The 22,908-nt window shown below is 42.3% G+C and overlaps 4 protein-coding genes across 7 annotated transcripts in view; all 4 read left to right on the top strand.

The window, feature by feature from the left end:
* The window catches only part of LOC110504427 (protocadherin gamma-A11-like), a 244,201-nt gene that overhangs the window by 3,320 nt on the left and 217,973 nt on the right, over positions 1-22,908 (top strand). For 2 of the 4 annotated variants that reach the window (XM_090219516.1, XM_090219514.1), the window contains exon 1: positions 8,222-10,813. The exons of the other annotated variants lie outside the window; for them this stretch is intronic. In XM_090219516.1, the coding sequence (XP_090075642.1) occupies positions 8,405-10,813 (2,409 nt within the window). In that variant the 5' untranslated portion in view covers positions 8,222-8,404. Of the gene's footprint in view, positions 1-8,221; positions 10,814-22,908 lie in introns of those variants that run through there. 4 annotated transcript variants of the gene reach the window in all.
* Positions 637-3,552, top strand: LOC110504870 (protocadherin gamma-A11-like). Its single transcript, XM_090221514.1, has 2 exons — positions 637-3,176; positions 3,547-3,552. Exons 1-2 carry the CDS (start codon positions 777-779, stop codon positions 3,550-3,552), a joined length of 2,406 nt encoding a protein of 801 aa, XP_090077640.1. The 5' UTR covers positions 637-776.
* Positions 12,983-18,806, top strand: LOC118946034 (protocadherin gamma-A11-like). The gene has a single exon (XM_036970087.2). It carries the CDS (start codon positions 13,122-13,124, stop codon positions 15,522-15,524), a length of 2,403 nt encoding a protein of 800 aa, XP_036825982.2. The 5' UTR covers positions 12,983-13,121; the 3' UTR covers positions 15,525-18,806.
* On the top strand, positions 19,999-22,785 carry LOC110504426 (protocadherin gamma-A10-like). The gene has a single exon (XM_090219540.1). It carries the CDS (start codon positions 20,368-20,370, stop codon positions 22,783-22,785), a length of 2,418 nt encoding a protein of 805 aa, XP_090075666.1. The 5' UTR covers positions 19,999-20,367.

Raw genomic sequence — 22,908 nt, 5'->3', positions numbered from 1 at the left:
CAAACAGTTTGTTCTTAACATTGGAACAAGGGCTATCACTGTGTGATTTTAATGCCCTGATTTCTATAAGTAAATTATTCCAGAGAAGCGTCGTGAGAGCGTCTGAAGAGCAACGAGAGTCCTCGCACTGTCACTGTCCATGGTGCTGAAATGTCTAAAATCCTATTTGAACCAGTAGGCTTTAATATTGATCGCTGTTTGACCTTCATATTCTTATTCCTTCCCCTACTCTGTTTTTTTCTATAGCAGTTATGAGTTTGCTCTGGCTGAGGACCAGCAACGGATATATTGCTTTGTTGTCTCTCTTGCACATGTGTTGTATTTTATATTCATAGTATACCTGATCTTAACTGATGAAAAAAGAGTGGGGGTGATTTTAATAATTTATGTTTGTATGGTTTAATATCCTATCGTTTTCTATGTTTCTCTTTCGTTTTCCAATAGTTAATTGACCAAATAAACTTGCTTAAGCGTATTTATAACCATCTGACAGAAAAACATTAAGAAATCTGTGAGTAAATAATGTAATTTCTGTTGAGTACTGACTGTGTCGCTGTTCACCATGTGTGTTTGGATAGATCCAGTTCTCCACCCACTGGTGTTGTAACAAGACTCGGGTGCTCGGGTGTCATTCTGCAGAAAATATTGGACGCGGTTAGATTGCTTGAACATTTTGAGGATATTATTTTCCTCAAGCTGAATATTTTTGTGGAATACTATTTGTTCACATTGTATTATCAAGGGCCATATTGTGTTTTGACGTTTTTGAACCCAGGATGGGTCACAAAGGAATCTCGGTGACAGGTCTGGTCTGCAGCGTTGTTTTCTTTCTTCTACCGCTGCACTCCGCCTATGGAGACGTGAGCTATTCTTTTCCGGAGGAGATGAAACGCGGATCTGTTATTGGAAATATAGCCAAGGATCTCGGGCTTGTGGCGAGCAGACTGTCCGCTCGTAAGGCCCGTATTGATACCGAAGGGAACCACGAACGGTATTGTGACATTAATCTGAATACGGGAGATTTGACTATAGCTGAAAGGATTGACAGAGATGGGCTTTGTGGCAAGAAGGCTTCGTGCGTATTAAAACAGGAACTTGTGCTTGAAGATCCGTTGGAGCTTCACCGTATTAGTCTTCATGTCCAAGATATAAATGATAATTCCCCACAGTTTAAAAAGGATATTATCAAAATGGAAATTAGTGAATCAGCAGTCAAAGGTGTTCGTTTTTCTCTAGATGAGGCCCATGACGCTGATATAGGACAGAATACGGTTCAGAGCTATACACTACAAAGAAATGAACATTTTATTTTGAATGTCAAAACCAAAAGTGGTGGACGCAAATACAGCGAGTTAGTGTTAGACAAAGAGCTAGACCGCGAGGGGCACCATGAAATCAAGTTATTACTTACAGCGATGGACGGAGGCTCTCCGCAGAGATCAGGTACTGTAGTCATACACGTCACTGTACTGGATGCTAACGATAACGCCCCAGTGTTTAGCCAGGCCGTCTATAAAGCCAGTTTGCCTGAAAACTCTCCTTTAGATACTGTAGTGGTTACAGTGAGTGCTACGGATGCAGATGAGGGATTGAATGGTGAAGTTACTTATGAATTTGATGACGTTTCAGATGAAAATAGCAATGTATTTTCTCTTGATCATGAGACTGGAAAAATTACAGTTGTTGGTCCAATAGATTATGAAAAGGAGTCTTCATATGAAATGCAGATCAGCGCAAAGGACGGTTTAGGATTAGCATCCTACTCTACGTTGATAATAGAAATCACTGATATTAATGACAACGCCCCTGTGATTTATCTACAATCTCTGACTAACCCCATACCTGAGAACGCGTCACCTGGTACAGAGGTGGGCATCATTAACGTGCAGGATAGAGACTCTGAGAATAACCGACAAGTCCGCTGCTCCATTCAGCAAAACCTTCCCTTTAAGCTGGTGCCATCCATCAAAAACTACTATTCTCTGGTGACCACGGGCGAACTGGACCGTGAACTAGTGTCTGATTACAACATTACAATCACTGCCACCGACGAGGGCTCTCCACCTCTATCCTCCTCTAAAAGTGTTCAGTTATCTGTAGCTGACGTCAACGACAACCCACCTGTGTTTGAGGAACAGTCCTATAAAGCCCAAATGACTGAAAATAACAAACCCGGTAACTCTGTGTGTACTGTTACAGCACGAGACCCAGACTGGAGACAGAACGGAACAGTGATTTATTCTCTCTTACCAGGTGAAGTGAACGGTGTCCCAGTGTCCTTGTTTTTATCCATTAATGGAGAAACGGGGGTGATCCACACTGTGAGGTCGTTTGATTACGAGCAGTTCAGGAGTTTTAAAGTCCACGTGGTGGCCAGAGACAACGGTTCTCCTCCCCTCAGCAGCAACGTCACGGTCAGTGTGTTCATAACGGATGTGAATGACAACTCTCCTCAGATACTATACCCCGCCCCGGAGGGGAGCTCCTTCATGACGGAGCTGGTCCCCAAAGCTGCGCACGGGGGCTCTCTGGTTTCCAAGGTGATTGCGGTGGACGCGGACTCTGGCCAGAACGCCTGGCTGTCCTATCATATTGTCAAATCCACTGATCCGGGACTTTTCATTATTGGTCTCCACAATGGAGAGATCAGGACACAGCGGGACATTTCGGAATCTGACAGCATGAAACAGAACCTCATTGTGTCAGTGAAAGATAACGGACAGCCCTCTCTCTCTGCCACCTGTAGCATGTATTTAGTGATTTCTGATAACTTGGCTGAAGTGCCAGAACTGAAAGATGTATCTTATGATGAGAGCAATTCCAAACTCACCTCTTATCTGATCATCGCGCTGGTGTCCGTCTCCACCTTTTTCCTCACATTCATCATTGTCATCCTGTCCGTGAGGTTTTGCCGCAGGAGAAAGCCCAGACTGTTGTTTGATGGAGCGGTCGCCATCCCCAGCGCGTATCTCCCTCCCAACTACACAGAGGTGGATGGCGCAGGAACTCTCCGCAGCACTTACAATTATGATGCATACCTGACGACGGGTTCGCGAACAAGTGACTTCAAGTTCCTCACATCTTACAGTGACAACACGCTGCCTGCAGACCAGACTCTGAGAAAAACTCCAAATGACTTTACTGAAGATCTTGACGACTCCGAAGGGTCACCAGAGGTAGGACTTTATTGTAAACAAAAATATACTATTGGTTTTATGTTTTATTAAATCGAGGCTATACTTTTCCATACATGTTCAGGTGTCATGCTTAGCAAAACAATTAAAGCGCCAATTAGAGCAAAATCCTTTGTCCTATAGAAAATCACACTTTTCACAGCAATACATTCATTTTCCAATGTTTGTCTACATTGTCAGTCTGTATTTGCAACAGAAAGAGACAGATGGTTGTTAAATGTGTTTTACAGAATAACTTACATTCTATAGATTTCACTCCATTATGGGTAAAATGCTGAAAAATGCTTTTATTCATTGTAATTGGAAGTCTCCTGTGGAAATGATTGTCTTATACTCCATGTTCTCTTTACAGTATTAGTTTATGCCTACTGTAGATTAGAATTTTCAGTTTCAGGCACCAACCTCATGCGGTGGGTAAGACACATGAGGTTCAGACTATTAATTCCTTACCCTGAATAGATTTGCCCCTGATCATAGATCTAAGATTGTACCCAATCCCAATGTTAACTCCATCTCCTTCTCTTTCTCTCTTTGTCTCTCTCTCTCCCAACACCTATCCCCCACAAACCAGCACGTAATATACTGTAGGTTTTGAATTAGTGTTGTAATTATGCTTTTCTTTGGTTACATACATTGTTGTTTTTACAGTATTATACAATAAAACTAACAGCAATTTACTGTATTACCTGTTTCCAGTATATAGCCATAAATATGATGCCCTCTGGGTGATATTAGGCGTAACTGGTAAATGGTAGATGATCCCTCAATTCCAATAAAACGTTGGTTTAACAGTACATTACTGTAAATAAGTTAACATTGTACTATATTTCCACCCCACAGAATATATGAACATATTACCCTATCATATTTTTGCTTGCCAAAAACATTTTGACCTCTAGTGGGTATGGTTGTGTCTTGCCCATTAACATATTTTGAGGCACATATTCAATATGTGTAGGGGACAGATTGGAGTGGCAGCAAGCATCTAACCTTTAACGGTTGAGTATTTGTTTTGTTCTTGGTCTGTTTTTCCCTGTAGTCACTGAACATTTGGAAGTCTTTGTTAAGTGCAAGTGATTTTAAACACCAATTATTCATATATATTTGTTTGATATGCTGTAATATGGAAACACATTACCTAGCAGCCAACCTGCTGCACCAATCCCAAGGAATTACACAAAAATACTGTAAAATACAAAACCCGCCTCCCCTCAATGAATTAATTAATCCCGGTATTAAAATATTTACTGTAAAACATTTACAATGACAGTATTTGCCTGGCAACTCTGCTGATAATATCATTCTGTACATTTACAGGGAAAAGTTTGACAGTGTATAGGCAGGTTGATAGGCTCCAGGTTTGATGTCATTTGAAGTGAGAACTCAGTTGAAGTGAGAAATATTGAGGTGTTGATATATAATCGGAGTTGTGATGGTGTTAGTTTATTTATTTAACTAGGCAAGTCAGTTAAGAACAAATTCTTATTCACTATGACGGCCAACCCCGGCCAACCCCTAACCTGGACGACACTGGGCCAATTGTGCGCCGCCCTATGTGACTCCCAATCACGGCCAGGTGTGATGCAGCCTGGAAACAAACCAGGGTCTGTAGTGACACCTTTATTACTGAGATGCAGTGCCTTAGACCGCTGCGCCACTCAGGAGTGAGTTTGCTCCTACAGTGATTACAGTCACCTCCAAAATTATTGACAGCCTTGATAAAGATGAGCAACGAAGACTGCATGAAATAAATAATACAAATACAGAGCTATTGTGTGCAAAATTATATTCATTTATACTCCCATAAACGCTCAGAGAAAGAGATTGTGTGTAACAAGTAAAAAATAAAATCTCAAAAAGATTGGTGTCAATATTTTTGCCAGCGCCATGATTCTTGTGAATAAATCAAACTAAATTTAAATCTGCATTAACATTCTACTTTAAAAAAAAAAGTTGATCTCATCTTCAAAAACTGTATTGTGGCTTTCCATGGCTTCCTGTTTCCCTTGGGTATAAAAATGAGTTAACACACATGTCAAGTCCTTTGTCGTCCATCACCAGGGGGAAAGGCAACAAACTCACAAATGAAGAGAGAGACAAATCGTTGTTGACTTTCATATATCAGTAATTAGGTCTAAAAAAACCACTACTGGAAAAACCAAATATACCACTTATCCATATTAGGGCAATAATTGAAAAATGTAAAACCAACTGAATTGGTTGTAAACTTGCCTGGAAGAGGATGCCAGTGTGTCTTGTCCCCACGCACAGTGAGGAAGATGGTTCGGGGGAAAAGAAAAGTCACATCTTGGGGTCACCAAGTCTCCAAATCTACAATTAGATGCCACTTCTATGCCAATGGGCTATTTGGAAGGGTTTCCATAGAAAGCCCTTATTGAGGGCAATAAACAAATGTAAAAGCGTGGAGTTTGCTAAACGGCATTGGCACTTGGATTGGCACCAGATGCTATGGTCAGAAGAGACACAAAATAGAGCTCTTTGGCCACGCACACCAGTTTGGCTCGAAAGAAGGATGCAATGCAGAAAAAAACCTCATACCTACTATAAGGTATCTAGCAAACACCAGGACATTTTAGCCAAAAACCTGGTTGCCTCTGCTAGGAAGCTGAAACTCGACCGCAGGTGGATCTTCCAGCAAGACAACGACCCTAAGCACACATCAAAATCCACAAAGAAATGGTTCATTGACCATAAAGTCAACATTTTGCAATGGTCATCTCAGTCTTCGGACTTGAACCCCATTGAAAACCTGTGGTTTGAATTGAAGAGGAAAGTACTATAAGAGCAGATCTAAGGATATCGAGGATCTTGAAATATTCTGTAGAGAGGAATGGTCTAAGATTCCTCCCAATGTGTTCTCAAATCTCATATTTTTTATTTTATAGAAAAGGCTAAGATACCGTTGTCACTGCAAGGGGAGGCTGCAAAAAGTATTGAAAACAGGGCTGACAATTATTTATTACAACTAATGTTTTGAGATTTTTGTATTACTTGTTAAACAAAATGTTTTTCTCTGAGCAATTGTATTAGTATGAAATTATACAATTTCCCTTTTATTTGTGTGCAATATTATAAGTCAGTATTTGAATGATTTATTTTATACAATATTTTTTGCTCATCTTTATCACGTACACGCAGCACCGTTTTGAGGTTTCAGGAAATGGGATGATAAAAGAGTTTTGCTCTGTTTACTAGATTTCTATTTTTTTGCTCCATGGGAAGAGGTTATTAAAAAAGATTGATACTGTCTTTGTATATATAAGTGGTTTGGGTGACTGAAGAGCAACTTGAGGCTTCAACGTGTTGCTGTCCATGGTGCTGAACATGCAGAAAATCCCATTTCTGTTGATTATGCCTATTTAATTATGTCCGTGTGCATGTGTACTCTCTGTCTCGCTGTTCACCAGCTGTGTTTGAATAGATCCAGTTCTCCACCCACTGCTTTTGGGTGCCATTTAGCTGTAGACAATCATCTAACTGCATGCACATTTTGTGTCAATGATTTACATCAAATTGCATCTTTTGTTGAATAGTATTTGTTTACACGGCAGTATCCAGAGCTTTATGATGTTCGACCCTTTTAATCCCAAGATGGGGCACAATTCTCAGAGGTCCCCAGAAGTAGGCTTAAACTGTGTTAGTAGCCTTATAACTCTAGAGGCTGTCTAGCAGGTGTTTCACATTTAACAGATTTGACAATATCTAAAGTGTTTTTGTGATACATGGTGAAAGCACTATTTCCACAGGACTAGTATATTTAGAATTTCATCTGTCCCCTTCCTTTAGCGTGTTTTATTCTAGTTTAACAGCAGGGCTAGCCTATTACTTTCCTTTCGCGTGTTTTATTCTAGTTTGACAGCAGAGCTAGCCTATTACTTTCCTTCCTTTAGCGTGTTTTATTCTAGTTTGACAGCAGAGCTAGCCTATTACTTTCCTTCCTTTAGCGTGTTTTATTCTAGTTTGACAGCAGGGCTAGCCTATTACTTTCCTACCTTTAGCGTGTTTTATTCTAGTTTAACAGCAGAGCTAGCCTATTACTTTCCTTTAGTGTGTTTTATTCTAGTTTGACAGCAGGGCTAGCCTATTACTTTCCTTCCTTTAGCGTGTTTTATTCTAGTTTGACAGCAGGGCTAGCCTATTACTTTCCTTTAGCGTGTTTTATTCTAGTTTGACAGCAGGGCTAGGCTATTACTTTCCTTCCTTTAGTGTGTTTTATTCTAGTTTAACAGCAGAGCTAGCCTATTATTTTCCTTCCTTTTGCGTGTTTTATTCTAGTTTAACAGCAGAGCTAGCCTATTATTTTCCTTTAGCGTGTTTTATTCTAGTTTAACAGCAGAGCTAGCCTATTATTTTCCTTTAGCGTGTTTTATTCTAGTTTAACAGCAGAGCTAGCCTATTATTTTTCTTTCCTCGCCAGCTCTACTTACTTTTCGCATTTTACTGATGAATGCTAGTTGCCTTAAAAAATTACACTGCAACTCATTTAATGTGCGTTTTACCTCAATTTTGACAGAAGTTAGGCCTATGGCTATCTTTTTGTAATGTCGTTATTTCACCTACCTGACATTTCCCTAACTCATTATTCTTCTCAATTTGGGATTGGGGTGGTAGGATTAGCGTAAAATAACAAAGAAGGGGAAAATATATATGGCGGATTGGAAATGATGTGGAGATTTACAATGATAGAACCCACACTATCTGCAATGCTAAATTACAAAAAAATACCCCCAAAATAATTTAAAAAAAACCCAATGAGTACAAATAGTTTTTGTGAGAACAGTGGTTATTATTTCTTCTTCTTTGCCTTTTTTTCTTCCCTTTTTTCTTTCTTCCCATATGCTGGGGACACACATCATGTTTTCAATGTTTGATGACGCAAATACAGTTAACTTACTGCTTTTATTGAAATGTAGGCCTATTTAGACCAACGCCAATGTGTATGGGTAAATATGGGGAATTTCTGAAGGGTCCTCATAGTGTCGCTGTTCACCAGCGGAGGTAGAATAGACACAGCTCTCCACCCATTGCTGTTGTCATTAACAAAGCTCTGGTTTCGTTTCACTACGTAAAATAATAGGGGTAAACGGTCAGACTGCGCACACACTTGTATTTTGTTTTGATAATCTAGTGAATGTTGATCTTTTTGTGGAATACTTTCTCCTTACAACGATCTGTTTAACTATATATATATGGATGTCGTTGGAAGTCTAAGGATGCTGAACAAAGGATTCTCAATGTCAGGCCTGGTCTTCTGCTTTTCTTTCTTTCTTCTACCGCTGCACTCCGCCTATGGAGACGTGAGCTATTCTTTTCCGGAGGAGATGAAACGAGGATCTGTTATTGGAAATATAGCCAAGGATCTCGGGCTGGAGGCGAGCAGGCTGTCCACTCGTAGGGCCCGTGTTGATACTGAAGGAAACCGAAAACGTTATTGTGACATTAATCTGAGTACCGGAGATCTGATTGTTGCGGAGAGGATTGACAGAGAGGGGCTTTGTGGCAAGAAGGCTTCGTGCGTTTTAAAACAGGAACTTGTGTTGGAGAATCCTTTGGAGCTGCACCGTATTAGTCTTCATGTTCAAGATATAAATGACAACTCCCCGCAATTTAAAGATGAATTGATAAAACTAGAGATAAGCGAATCAGCTTTTAAAGGAGCCCGTTTCTTATTAGAAGAGGCCCACGATGCAGATGTAGCACAGAATGCAGTCCAAAGCTATACGTTACAAAGTAATGGTCATTTCATTTTGAGTGTTAATACAAATGTCATTGAACTAGTCCTGGACAAAGAGCTTGATCGTGAGCAGGAACGGGATTTAACAGTATTGCTATCTGCATCTGACGGAGGCACACCGCAAAGATCCGGTACCGTAGTCATACACGTCACTGTACTGGATGCTAACGATAACGCCCCAGTGTTTAACCAGGCCGTCTATAAAACCAGTCTGCCTGAAAACTCTCCGTTAGATACTGTAGTGGTTACAGTGAGTGCTACAGATGCAGATGACGGAGTGAATGGGGAAGTTACCTATGACTTCGGCCATATTTCAGAGGAGAATAAGAACATGTTTTTCATCAATTCGAAAATGGGTGAAATCAGAGTTATTGGATCTATTGACTATGAAGAGGTGTCTTCATTTGAATTGCGTATTCAAGCTAAGGATGGTTTAGGGTTAGCATCATATTCTAAAGTCATAATAGACATCACAGATATTAATGACAACGCTCCTGTGATTTATCTACAATCTCTGACTAACCCCATACCTGAGGACGCGTCACCTGGTACAGAGGTGGGCATCATTAACGTGCAGGATAGAGACTCTGAGAATAACCGACAGGTCCGCTGCTCCATTCAGCAAAACGTTCCCTTTAAGCTGGTGCCATCCATCAAAAACTACTATTCTCTGGTGACCACGGGTGAACTGGACAGAGAACTAGTGTCGGATTACAACATTACAATCACTGCCACCGACGAGGGCTCTCCACCTCTGTCCTCCTCTAAAACTGTTCAGTTATCTGTAGCTGACGTCAACGACAACCCACCTGTGTTTGAGGAACAGTCCTATAAAGCCCACGTGACTGAAAATAACAATTCTGGTTCCTCCGTGTGTTCCGTTACTGCACGGGACCCAGACTGGAGACAGAACGGAACAGTGATTTATTCTCTTTTACCCGGTGAAGTAAACGGTGTCCCTGTGTCCTCGTTTTTATCCGTTAACGGAGACACGGGGGTGATCCACGCTGTGAGGTCGTTTGATTATGAACTGTTCAGGAGTTTTAAAGTCCACGTGGTGGCCAGAGACAACGGTTCTCCTCCGCTCAGCAGCAATGTCACGGTCAGTGTGTTCATAACAGATGTGAATGACAACTCTCCTCAGATACTGTACCCCGCCCCGGAGGGGAAATCCTTCATGACCGAGCTTGTACCCAAAGCTGCGCACGGAGGCTCCCTGGTTTCCAAGGTGATTGCGGTGGACGCGGACTCCGGCCAGAACGCCTGGCTTTCTTATCATATAGTCAAATCCACTGATCCGCGACTTTTCACTATTGGTCTCCACAGCGGAGAGATCAGGACACAGCGGGACATTTCTGAATCTGACAGCATGAAACAGAACCTCATTGTGTCAGTGAAAGATAACGGACAGCCCTCTCTCTCTGCCATCTGTACCATGTATTTATTGATTTCTGATAACTTGGCTGAAGTACCAGAACTGAAAGATGTCTCTTATGATGAGAACAATTCCAAACTCACCTCTTATCTGATCATCGCGCTGGTGTCCGTTTCCACCTTTTTCTTCACCTTCATTATTGTCATCCTGGCGTTGAGGTTTTGCCGCAGGAGAAAGCCCAGACTGTTGTTTGACGGAGCGGTCGCCATCCCCAGCGCGTATCTCCCTCCCAACTACGCAGAGGTGGATGGCGCAGGAACTCTCCGCAGCACTTACAATTATGACGCATACCTGACGACAGGCTCGCACACAAGTGACTTCAAGTTCGTCACATCTTACAATGACAACACACTGCCCGCGGACCAGACTCTGAGAAAAACTTCCATCGACTTTGCTGAGGCTCTTGATGACTCTGATGTGTCCCCAGAGGTAGGCCTGCAAATATATATAATCTAGATTTGCTTTAAGATCTTCATGATGGCATAGAGGCTATACTTCTTTTAGATTTCATCTAAATATTTTTTTACAGTCACTTTCCCCCCTGTAGAATGCACTAGTCCCAAGGACTTACTCAATTCTCTAGCTGGGCTATTTAGTCAGTTTACACATGTTTCAGGTTTCAGGAAATATGTAATTTTGTTAGATTATTATTTCCATCCCCTCGCTATTTAACTGATAGCCTCAGTCTTCAGATGCTAATGTCCTTTTTTGATGGGGTGTGTTTGTGATTGTTGTATGAGGTGGAGTTTTCACATAGCCTACATGCTTCACAGTTTTGAGGTTAAAAGAAAACGAGTTAATACAGTCTGTGGAGAGCTTATTGCAGTGTAGCTCTCCATGGTGCTGAAAATCAGAAAACATTTTTGTCGGCTAACGCTCTTTCATCATTACCTCTTTCCAGTAACTTGCCCAGTGATTTTTTTTGTCGACATTAAAAAAGTTTGCATAGAAAATATACGCGGCAACTGCTTGCTAGGGTGCGTTTCTATTTAACTATCTTGTGTCGATAAAAACAGCTGGACGTAATGACGTCACACCTAAAACAAAAACACTTTTTCTAAAGAACCTACAGCGTGGAATAAAGAGCTAGTGGTTGAAGTGTCTCCATTACACATTTAGAGAAATTGCTCATTAACAAATGATCGAGAGTCTGTATGCGCTTCCACCTAACGGTTTCATTTCTCAGGTAGCCTGCGAAAGCCAGCGTAGATAGAATGCAATCATTGATAAACATTTGCCATATTATAATAATTGTCATGTGACAGTATAGCCAAAGTCCATGCTATGGTGAAAATTGCAATCCTGTAGATCTGAAATAATTGAATGGTGAAAATGACCAGCCAACCAGAAACCCAATGGCGAAGCAATTCGGACATTCTTCAAAGTCAGGACAAATCTTGTCCTGCAAAGAAACGTACTTTTTTATAGTCTACATTTTTATTTTGCAAGCAGTAGGCATTTAGAATTAAATGTGGAGTGGAGCTTATACATCACGTGCCCAACGAACCTTCAAAAGTATTTATCAATCATTTTGTTGTTTCTTTCCATCATCATTTGTCAAAGTCAAGAAAGTTTGAAAAAATGACAAATCCACCCGTTAAATGGATAAAAGTGTTGTCGATTTTTCAACCTGGTCTCAGATAATTTCCTATTATTCTGTACGTAAATCCTAGACTTTTCATTTAGTATGTATAATATGTTTAGTATTGTTACATAAGACAGATGGTTACTTAAGCCAAAAACGAAAGTAGAGTGGTTGGTCGTGGTCGATTGGTGGGCGTATAACTCAAACGTCCAGCAACCCATGTGTGCGCGTATAACGCAAACTTCCAGCAGCCCAAAGGTTGCGAGTTTCAATCTCATCATGGACTTCTTTTGCATTATAACTAATTAGCAACTTTTCAAATACTTACTGCTTTTAAGCTACTTTGCAACTACTTAGCATGTTAGCTAACCCTTCCCTTCACCTAACCCTACCCTTAATACATACAATTTGAAACGTAACATATCTATGCTAAATGGAGTGTCTTGGATTTACGTAAATAATCATTTAAAATGCTCTGAGACCAGGTTTTATCTTTAGAAAACGTATCCTATGGCTGCAGTTTCCATTACATGTGTCGCAATTAATTGTTTTGTGACATTGCTTTTGTCGAATAAATCTGGGTCGATGGAAGCCCGCCTACAGTTTGACTGTCTTGTCACGCTCATATCCAGAGCTACTAGGGCTTGCTCGGGGCTAATTGACACATTTTCACCAAGTAGCTCGGGATTCGAATCAGATATGTAGGCCTAAACTATTTTGTTATATCTCTTTCACCGGAGTATGTAGACGGTTTACATACAATTATTTATCTGTTGTGATTTAATATAATGCTCGTTCCTATCTGTCTAGTTGGTTATGCTGATTTCAAGACACTGGAGGTAAAAGTTATTCCCCATAGTTATAAAGCAGCTTACTTATAAGCATACTTAACTTTTTATGAAATATTTAGAAAAATCGTTGCTTTGTCTAATTTCTAAAGATATACTCAAAGTGTCGCTGTTCACCAGCTATGCTTGGATAAACCCAGTTCCCCACCAACTGGTGTTGTCACAACGCTCGGGTGCTCCGGTGCCACTGAGCTGGAGAAAAGATGTGTTCTGACTAGTTTCATCAAGCGAAATATTTTATTGTGGAATACTGTTTGTTTCCATTTCAAAATCTAACCAAGTTGTTCGACGTTTTAATCCCAGGATGGGTCACAAAGGAATCTCGGTGACAGGCCTGGTCTGCGGCATTTCTTTCTTTCTTCTACCGCTGCACTCCGCCTATGGAGACTTGAGCTATTCTTTTCCGGAGGAGATGAAACGCGGTTCAGTTATTGGAAATATAGCCAAGGATCTCGGGCTGCAGGCGAGGAGACTTTCTATTCGTAAGGCCCGTACTGACACCGAAGGGAACGACAATCGGTACTGTGACGTTAATTTGAGTACCGGAGATTTGATTGTTGCCGAGAGGATTGACAGAGAGGGGCTTTGTGGCGAAAAGTCTTCATGCGTTTTAAAACAGGAACTTGTATTAGAGAATCCTTTGGAGCTTCATCGTATCAACCTCCACATCCAAGATATTAACGATAACGGACCACTTTTTAACGAGGATATGATACATATGGAAATAGGAGAATCGGCAGCTAAAGGCACTCGTTTCCTATTAGAGGAAGCTCATGATGCGGACATAGGACAGAACTCTGTCCAAAAATACACACTAGAACGAAATGAGAATTTTGTATTGGCTGTAGATAGTAATACTGTCCATCTTGTTCTAGATAAAGAGCTTGATCGTGAACAAAGATATGAATTGAAGCTGTTGCTTACAGCTGTAGACGGAGGCTCTCCGCAGAAATCAGGTACTGTACTCATACACGTCACTGTACTGGATGCTAACGATAACGCCCCAGTGTTTAGCCAGGCCGTCTATAAAACCAGCCTGCCTGAACACTTTCATTTAAATACTGCAGTAATTACAGTGAAGGCTACCGATGCAGACGAGGGAGTGAATGGGGAGGTCACGTATGACTTTGGCCGTGTTTCAGAAGAAGTAAAGAAAATATTTTCTATCGACCATAAAACAGGAGAAATTGGTGTAATAGGCACAATTGATTTTGAAGCGGTTTCGTCATTTGAATTGCGTATCAAAGCGAAAGATGGTTTAGGTTTAGCATCATATGCCAAAGTTATAATAGAAATAACTGATATTAATGACAACGCTCCTGTGATATATCTACAATCTCTGACTAACCCCATACCCGAGGACGCGTCACCTGGTACAGAGGTGGGCATCATTAACGTGCAGGATAGAGACTCTGAGAATAACCGACAGGTTCGCTGCTCCATTCAGCAAAACGTTCCCTTTAAGCTGGTGCCATCCATCAAAAACTACTATTCTCTGGTGACCACGGGTGAACTGGACCGTGAACTAGTGTCTGATTACAACATTACAATCACTGCCACCGACGAGGGCTCTCCACCTCTATCCTCCTCTAAAACTGTTCAGTTATCTGTAGCTGACGTCAACGACAACCCACCTGTGTTTGAGGAACAGTCCTATAAAGCCCACGTGACTGAAAATAACAAACCCAGTTCCTTCGTGTGTTCTGTTACTGCACGGGACCCAGACTGGAGACAGAACGGAACAGTGATTTATTCTCTCTTACCCGGTGAGGTGAACGGTGTTCCTGTGTCCTCGTTTTTATCCGTTAACGGAGACACGGGGGTGATCCACGCTGTGAGGTCGTTTGATTATGAGCAGTTCAGGAGCATTAAAGTCCACGTGGTGGCTAGAGACAACGGTTCTCCTCCGCTCAGCAGCAACGTTACGGTCAGTGTGTTCATAACAGATGTGAATGACAACTCTCCTCAGATACTATACCCCGCCCCGGAGGGGAACTCCTTCATGACCGAGCTTGTCCCCAAAGCTGCGCATGGGGGCTCTCTGGTTTCCAAGGTGATAGCCGTGGACGCGGACTCAGCCCAGAACGCCTTGCTTTCTTATCATATCGTCAAATCCACTGATTTGGGACTTTTCACTATTGGTCTCCACAGCGGAGAGATCAGGACACAGCGGGACATTTCTGAATCTGACAGCATGAAACAGAACCTCATTGTGTCAGTGAAAGATAACGGACAGCCCTCTCTCTCTGCCATCTGTACCATGTATTTATTGATTTCTGATAACTTGGCTGAAGTGTCAGAACTGAAAGATATCTCGTATGATGAGAACAATTCCAAACTCACCTCTTATCTGATCATCGCGCTGGTGTCCGTCTCCACCTTTTTCCTCACCTTCATTATTGTCATCCTGGCCGTGAGGTTTTGCCGCAGGAGAAAGCCCAGACTGTTGTTTGACGGAGCGGTCGCCATCCCCAGCGCCTATCTCCCTCCCAACTATGCAGAGGTGGATGTGGCAGGAACTCTCCGCAGCACTAACAATTATGACGCATACCTGACGACGGGTTCGCGAACAAGTGACTTCAAGTTCCTCACATCTTACAGTGACAACACGCTGCCTGCAGTCCAGACTCTGAGAAAAACTCCAAATGACTTTGCTGAAGATCTTGACGATTCTGAAGGGTCCCCAGAGGTATGGCTTTACTGTTAATAAAAATAACCTAGATTTGGATACATTATGGAATAGGGACTAGATATATTTTTATACAGCTAAAACTAATGTTATATTTTCCCTGGAGAAATGTCCTGTTCCCACGGGTCCACGGGAGTAGGTCTCCAGTTCGGATGTAAGGTTTTGGATGATTATTTGAATCCCCTGACAGTTTTGTGAGAATTCCAGAGATTGTATAATGATAGGGTTTTATTTGTGATGGGCTATTTACTGTTTGTGATTGATTGATGTGAATGTTCACATTCACGCTGGCTGCACAGTTTTGAGATTACAGACAATGGTTCGATATCATGAATTTATCACTGTAGGAATGAAAGCCTATTTGGCATTGGTTTTTAATTTACAAGAGAAATACTGTCTACGGAGAGCTATTTGGTTATCAGAGAAGCGGTGTGAGAGTATTTGAAGTGCATCGGGAATCGTCGCGAGGTCACTATCCATGGTGCTGAAATTTCTAAATTCCAATTTGAAGGCAGTAGGCAGAGGTATTCATCACTTTTAGACTGTCATCACTTGCATTGATTACCATACTTTCTGTTTTTGTGTATTGCATTGATGAGTGTGCTGACTCATAGATCAACACTAAAATCGGACATTTGCAATGTAGGCCGATATTTTCACGCAAATTGGTTCCCTTTGTAATGTATTAACTCATGTAGTATGAGGATTGTTTTCATGTCATAATTTATGGTGCGTGGGGTTTATGTGAGCTACTGTCGTTTCCTGTGTTTTCCAATAGGGTGAAAATGATTTCAAATAGTAGTCAATCAATCATCCTACTTCGATAACTTCATATGACGAATTCTCCTAAAATGTGGATTTAGAATTATGTGTGAACATGTGTCATTTCTGTTGAGTACTCACAGTGTCGCTGTTCACCAGCTGTGTTTGGATAGATCCAGTTCTCCACCCACTGCTGTTGTTACAAGGCTCGGGTGTTCGGGTGCCATTAAACTGCGGAAAAGACTGGACACGGTCAGATAGCGTGCACATTTTGAGGATATCATTTTGATTACACTGAATCTTTTCGTGGAATACTATTTGTTTACAGTGTACTATCTTGGCTATATGGTGTATCTGCGCTTTTAATCTCAGGATGGGTCACAAAGGAATCTCGGTGATAGGTCTAGTCTGCGGCGTTGCTGTCTTTCTTCTTCCGCTGCACTCCGCCTATGGAGACGTGAGCTATTCTTTTCCGGAGGAGATGAAACGCGGATCTGTTATTGGAAATATAGCAAATGATCTCGGGCTGGAGGCGAGCAGACTGTCCGCTCGTAATGCCCGAGTTGATACCGAAGGGAACCGAAAACGTTATTGTGACATTAATCTGAGTACCGGGGATTTTATTGTTGCCGAAAGGGTTGACAGAGAGGAGCTATGTGGAGAAAAGATGTCCTGTATTCTTAGGTTTGGGTTGGTCTTAGAGAGTCCTCTGGAGTTGCATCGTATATCACTTCAAATCCAAGATATCAACGACAATACACCATTATTTCCAAAGGATACAATCAAACTGGAAATAGCGGAATCCGCATTCAAAGGCGCTCGCTTTCGTGTGAACGCAGCTCATGACGCGGATATAGGACAGAATGCTGTTCAAAGCTACACTCTGCAGATAAATGATCATTTTGCTTTAAGTGTTCAAACGACTGCTGCCGGTAGTAAATATGGAGAGTTGGTTTTAGATAAAGAGTTAGATCGTGAACAACAACAAGAGTTGAAATTATTGCTTACAGCTGTAGATGGGGGCACTCCACAGAGATCAGGTACTGTAGTCATACACGTCACTGTACTGGATGCTAACGATAATGCCCCAGTGTTTAACCAGGCCGTCTATAAAGCCAGTCTGCCTGAAAACTCTCCTTTAGGTACACTAGTTCTTACTGTCAGCAGTACTGATGCAGATGAAGGAATGAATGGAGAAGTGACGTATGAATTTAGTCGAATGTCTGATAAGACAAGGAAAGTGTTTACATTGAATCACGTAACAGGAGAAATGACAGTAGTAGGAGCGTTAGATTACGAAGATGAATCCAAATATGAAATGTTCATAGAAGGAAAAGATGGTTTTGGACTTTCCTCAGACACTAAAGTCATAATAGACATCACTGATGTTAATGACAACGCTCCTGTGATTTATCTACAATCTCTGACTAAGAGGTGGGCATCATTAACGTGCAGGATAGAGACTCTGAGAATAACCGACAGGTCCGCTGCTCCATTCAGCAAAACGTTCCCTTTAAGCTGGTGCCATCCATCAAAAACTACTATTCTCTGGTGACCACGGGCGAACTGGACCGTGAACTAGTGTCTGATTACAATATTACAATCACTGCCACCGACGAGGGCTCTCCACCGCTATCCTCCTCTAAAACTGTTCCGTTATCTGTAGCTGACGTCAACGACAACCCACCTGTGTTTGAGGAACAGTCCTATAAAGCCCACGTGACTGAAAATAACAAACCCGGTTCTTCCTTACGTTCAGTTACTGCACGGGACCCAGACTGGAGACAGAACGGTACAGTGATTTATTCTCTCTTACCTGGTGAGGTGAACGGTGTTCCTGTGTCCTCGTTTTTATCCGTTAATGGAGAAACGGGGGTGATCCACGCTGTGAGGTCGTTTGATTATGAGCAGTTCAGGATTTTTAAAGTCCACGTGGTGGCCAGAGACAACGGTTCTCCTCCGCTCAGCAGCAACGTCACGGTCAGTGTGTTCATAACAGATCTGAATGACAACTCTCCTCAGATACTATACCCCGCCTCAGAGGGGAAATCCTTCATGACGGAGCTGGTCCCCAAAGCTGCGCACGGGGGCTCTCTGGTTTCCAAGGTGATAGCTGTGGATGCAGACTCCGGCCAGAACGCCTGGCTGTCCTATCATATAGTCAAATCCACTGATCCGGGACTTTTCACTATTGGACTCCACAGCGGAGAGATCAGGACACAGCGGGACATTTCTGAATCTCACAGCATGAAACAGAACCTCATTGTGTCAGTGAAAGATAACGGACAGCCCTCTCTCTCTGCCACCTGTACAATGTATCTGGTGATTTCGGATAACTTGGCTGAAGTACCAGAACTGAAAGATGTCTCTTATGATGAGAGCAATTCCAAACTCACCTCTTATCTGATCATCGCGCTGGTGTCCATCTCCACCTTTTTCCTCACCTTCATTATTGTCCTCATGTCCGTGAGGTTTTGCCGCAGGAGAAAACCCAGACTGTTGTTTGACGGAGCGGTCACCATCCCCAGCGCGTATCTCCCTCCCAACTACGCAGAGGGGGATGGAGTGGGAACTCTCCGCAGCACTTACAATTATGATGCATACATGACGACTGGTTCGCACACAAGTGACTTCAAGTTCGTCACATCTTACAGTGACAACACACTGCCCGCGGACCAGACTCTGAGAAAAACTCCAACAGACTTTGCCGAAGAACTTGATGGCTCTGATGGTTTCCCAGAGGTAGGCCCGTTACTGTAAATAAAATAATCTACTTTTGGTTTGATATTTTGTGGAATATGGTATATTTTCATCCAATTACAGCTAAGAGGGTTTTCTTTTTAAAATACCCTAGAGAAAATCATTCTCCCCATGGGTACACAGGAATGTGTAATGCAGCTTGTCTATTTAATCCCCCCTAAATTAAGCTGAGAAATACACGGATGTTAACATTATGTGGTGTGGTTTGTGATGTGGGATATGTAGCCTACTGTTTGTGATTGGATTTTTCACATATACTCTGCACAGTTTTGAGTGTAAGGGAATGGGTTGATATTTGGCTCTGTTGGAGTGAGGGGATATTTAGCTTTTTTGGGAATGAAATAAATACTTTCCTAATATGGAGAGCTATTTACAGTCAGTGATGAGAGACTGCATCTTCCGAGTGGCGCAGCGTTCTAAGGCACTGCATCTCAGTGCTAGTGGCGTCACTACAGACCCTGGTTTGATTCCAGGCTGAATCACAACCGGCCGTGATTGGGAGTCCCATAGGGCAGCGCACAATTGGCCCAGCGTCGCTCAGGTTAGGGGTAGGGCGTCATTGAAAATAAGAATTTGTTCCTAACTGACATGACTAGTTAAGTAAAAATACATTTTTAAAAAGTGGTGTTAAGTGTCTGACTGGCAGCGCCTCGCCTTGTTGCTGTCCATGCAGCTGAAAATGCACGCAATTCCCTTCCCTGCCAGTAGGGTTTACTAATAATGGTTGTTGACTGTCATAACTTTCATTCCTTGCCATACTCTGTTTTTGTTTATAGCACTGATGAGTTGTTGTGGCTGAATGACCAGCACCATCAATTGCATACATTTGATATTTGAATTGTAGCCTACTGCACCCCCTCTCGCATGTGTTCTATTGTATAATGTCTTTAATCCACCTGATCTTAACTCATATCAACACAGGATGATTGGCAATAATTAATGTTTTTGTGATTTTTATAATGTCGTTTTTTGGTCTTCTTTTTGGTTATTTAGTTTATTAGTTTATAAATCAATTCAGCCTAGGTTATTTATAGGCCTAGAACGTCTTTTAGTGGAACATTTAAAAGAACGTCAGGTAATATGTATAATATCTGAAGGGTACTCACTCTGTCGCTGTTCAACAGCTACGTTTTTATAGATACCGTTCTCCACCTACTGGTGTTGTTATAAGGATCGGGTGTTCGTGTACCATTTAGCTGCGGAAAGAGTGGACACGGACATATACAGCATGCACATTTTGAGGATATCATTTTGATCAAACGGCATCTTTTTGTGGAATATTATTTGTTTACACTGCAGTATTTAGACTATATGTTATTTTGACCTTTTTAATCCCAGGATGGGTCACAAAGGAATCTCGATGACAGGCCTGATATGCGTCTTTGTTTTCTTTCTTCTGCCGCTGCACTCCGCCAATGCAGACCTGGGGTATTCTTTTCCGGAGGAGATGAAACGCGGATCTGTGATTGGAAATATAGCCAAGGATCTCGGGCTGGGGGCGAGAGGACTGTCCGCTCGTAAGGTCCGTATTGACACCGAAGGGAACCGTAAACATTACTGTGACATTAATCTGAGTACCGGAGATCTGATTGTTGCGGAGAGAATTGACAGAGAGGGGCTTTGTGGCAAGAAGGCTTCGTGTGTTTTAAGCCAGGAACTTGTGTTGGAGAATCCTTTGGAGCTTCACCGTATTAGTCTTCATGTTCAAGATATAAATGATAACGCACCGCAATTTAAGGAAGAGATTATCAAAATGGAAATAAGAGAATCTGCAGCCAAAGGTGCTCGTTTTTCTCTAGACGAGGCCCATGATGCTGATATAGGACAGAATACGGTTCAAGGCTATACTCTAGAAATAAATGATCACTTCATTTTGAATGTTAATACAAAAAATGGGGGACGCAAGTACGGTGAATTAGTGTTAGACAAGGAGCTAGATCGTGAAAAGGAGCAAGAGATAAATCTGATACTAGTTGCATCTGATGGAGGCTCTCCGCAGAAATCAGGTACTGTACTCATACACGTCACTGTACTGGATGCTAACGATAACGCCCCAGTGTTTAGCCAGGCCGTCTATAAAGCCAGTCTGCCTGAAAACTCTCCTTTAGATACTGTAGTGGTTACAGTGAGTGCTACAGATGCAGATGAGGGACCCAATGGCGAAATAACATATGGCTTTGATCATGTTTCAGATGAAAAAAGTAATGTGTTTTCTATAAACTATAAAACAGGAGAAATTACAGTTGTTGGGTCACTAGATTATGAAGAAGAATCCTTATATGAAATGCAAATCAGTGTGAAGGATGGCTTAGGGTTGGCGTCATATGCAGCATTGATAGTAGAAATAACTGATCTTAATGACAACGCCCCTGTGATTTATCTACAATCTCTGACTAACCCCATACCTGAGAACGCGTCACCTGGTACAGAGGTGGGCATCATTAACGTGCAGGATAGAGACTCTGAGAATAACCGACAGGTCCGCTGCTCCATTCAGCAAAACCTTCCCTTTAAGCTGGTGCCATCCATCAAAAACTACTATTCTCTGGTGACCACGGGCGAACTGGACCGTGAACTAGTGTCTGATTACAACATTACAATCACTTCCACCGACGAGGGCTCTCCACCTCTGTCCTCCTCTAAAAGTGTTCAGTTATCTGTAGCTGACGTCAACGACAACCCACCTGTGTTTGAGGAACAGTCCTATAAAGCCCACGTGACTGAAAATAACAAACCCGGTAACTCTGTGTGTTCTGTTACTGCAAGGGACCCAGACTGGAGACAGAACGGTACAGTGATTTATTCTCTCTTGCCTGGAGAGGTGAACGGTGTTCCGGTGTCCTCATTTTTAGCCGTTAACGGAGACACAGGGGTGATCCACGCTGTGAGGTCGTTTGATTATGAGCAGTTCAGGAGTTTTAAAGTCCACTTGGTGGCCAGAGACAACGGTTCTCCTCCACTCAACAGCAACGTCACGGTCAGTGTGTTTATAACGGATGTGAATGACAACTCTCCTCAGATACTGTACCCCGCCCCGGAGGGGAAATCCTTCATGACCGAGCTGGTCCCCAAAGCTGCGCACCGGGGCTCTCTGGTTTCCAAGGTGATTGCGGTGGACGCGGACTCCGGGCAGAACGCCTGGCTGTCCTATCATATAGTCAAATCAACTGATACGGGACTTTTCACTATTGGTCTCCACAGTGGAGAGATCAGGACACAGCGGGACATTTCTGAATCTGACAGCATGAAACAGAACCTCATTGTGTCAGTGAAAGATAATGGACAGCCCTCTCTCTCTGCCACCTGTACCATGTATTTAGTGATTTCTGATAACTTGGCTGAAGTGACAGAACTGAAAGATGTATCTTATGATGAGAGCAATTCCAAACTCACCTCTTATCTGATCATCGCACTGGTGTCTGTCTCCACCTTTTTCCTCACCTTCATCATTGTCCTCCTGTCCGTGAGGTTTTGCCGCAGGAGAAAGCCCAGACTGTTGTTTGACGGAGCTGTCGCCATCCCAAGTGCGTATCTCCCTCCCAACTATGCAGAGGTGGATGGCACTGGAACTCTTCAAAGCACTTACAATTATGATGCATACCTGACAACGGGTTCGCACACCAGTGACTTCAAGTTCATTCGTTCTTACAATGGCAACACGCTGCCTGCGGACCAAACTCTGAGAAAAACTCCAATTGACTTTGCTGAAACTTTTGACGATTCTGATGGGTCCTCAGAGGTAAGCTCGAACTGTTAAACGATAGGTTTGATTTGTATAGGCTATCATAGAGTAGAATCTATTATGTTTCTACAATCACAGCTAATTTGCCCTGTACAATAAGCTTTTGACCCCTGGCGTAGATCAGTATTCGCACGAGGT

Source organism: Oncorhynchus mykiss, chromosome 25 (genome assembly GCF_057628025.1).
Source record: "Oncorhynchus mykiss isolate SJ-2025 chromosome 25, ASM5762802v1, whole genome shotgun sequence".
Classification (NCBI taxonomy): domain Eukaryota; kingdom Metazoa; phylum Chordata; class Actinopteri; order Salmoniformes; family Salmonidae; genus Oncorhynchus; species Oncorhynchus mykiss.
The sequence above is the reverse complement of the archived record's forward strand: the minus strand, read 5'-3'. Positions and strand labels throughout refer to the sequence as shown.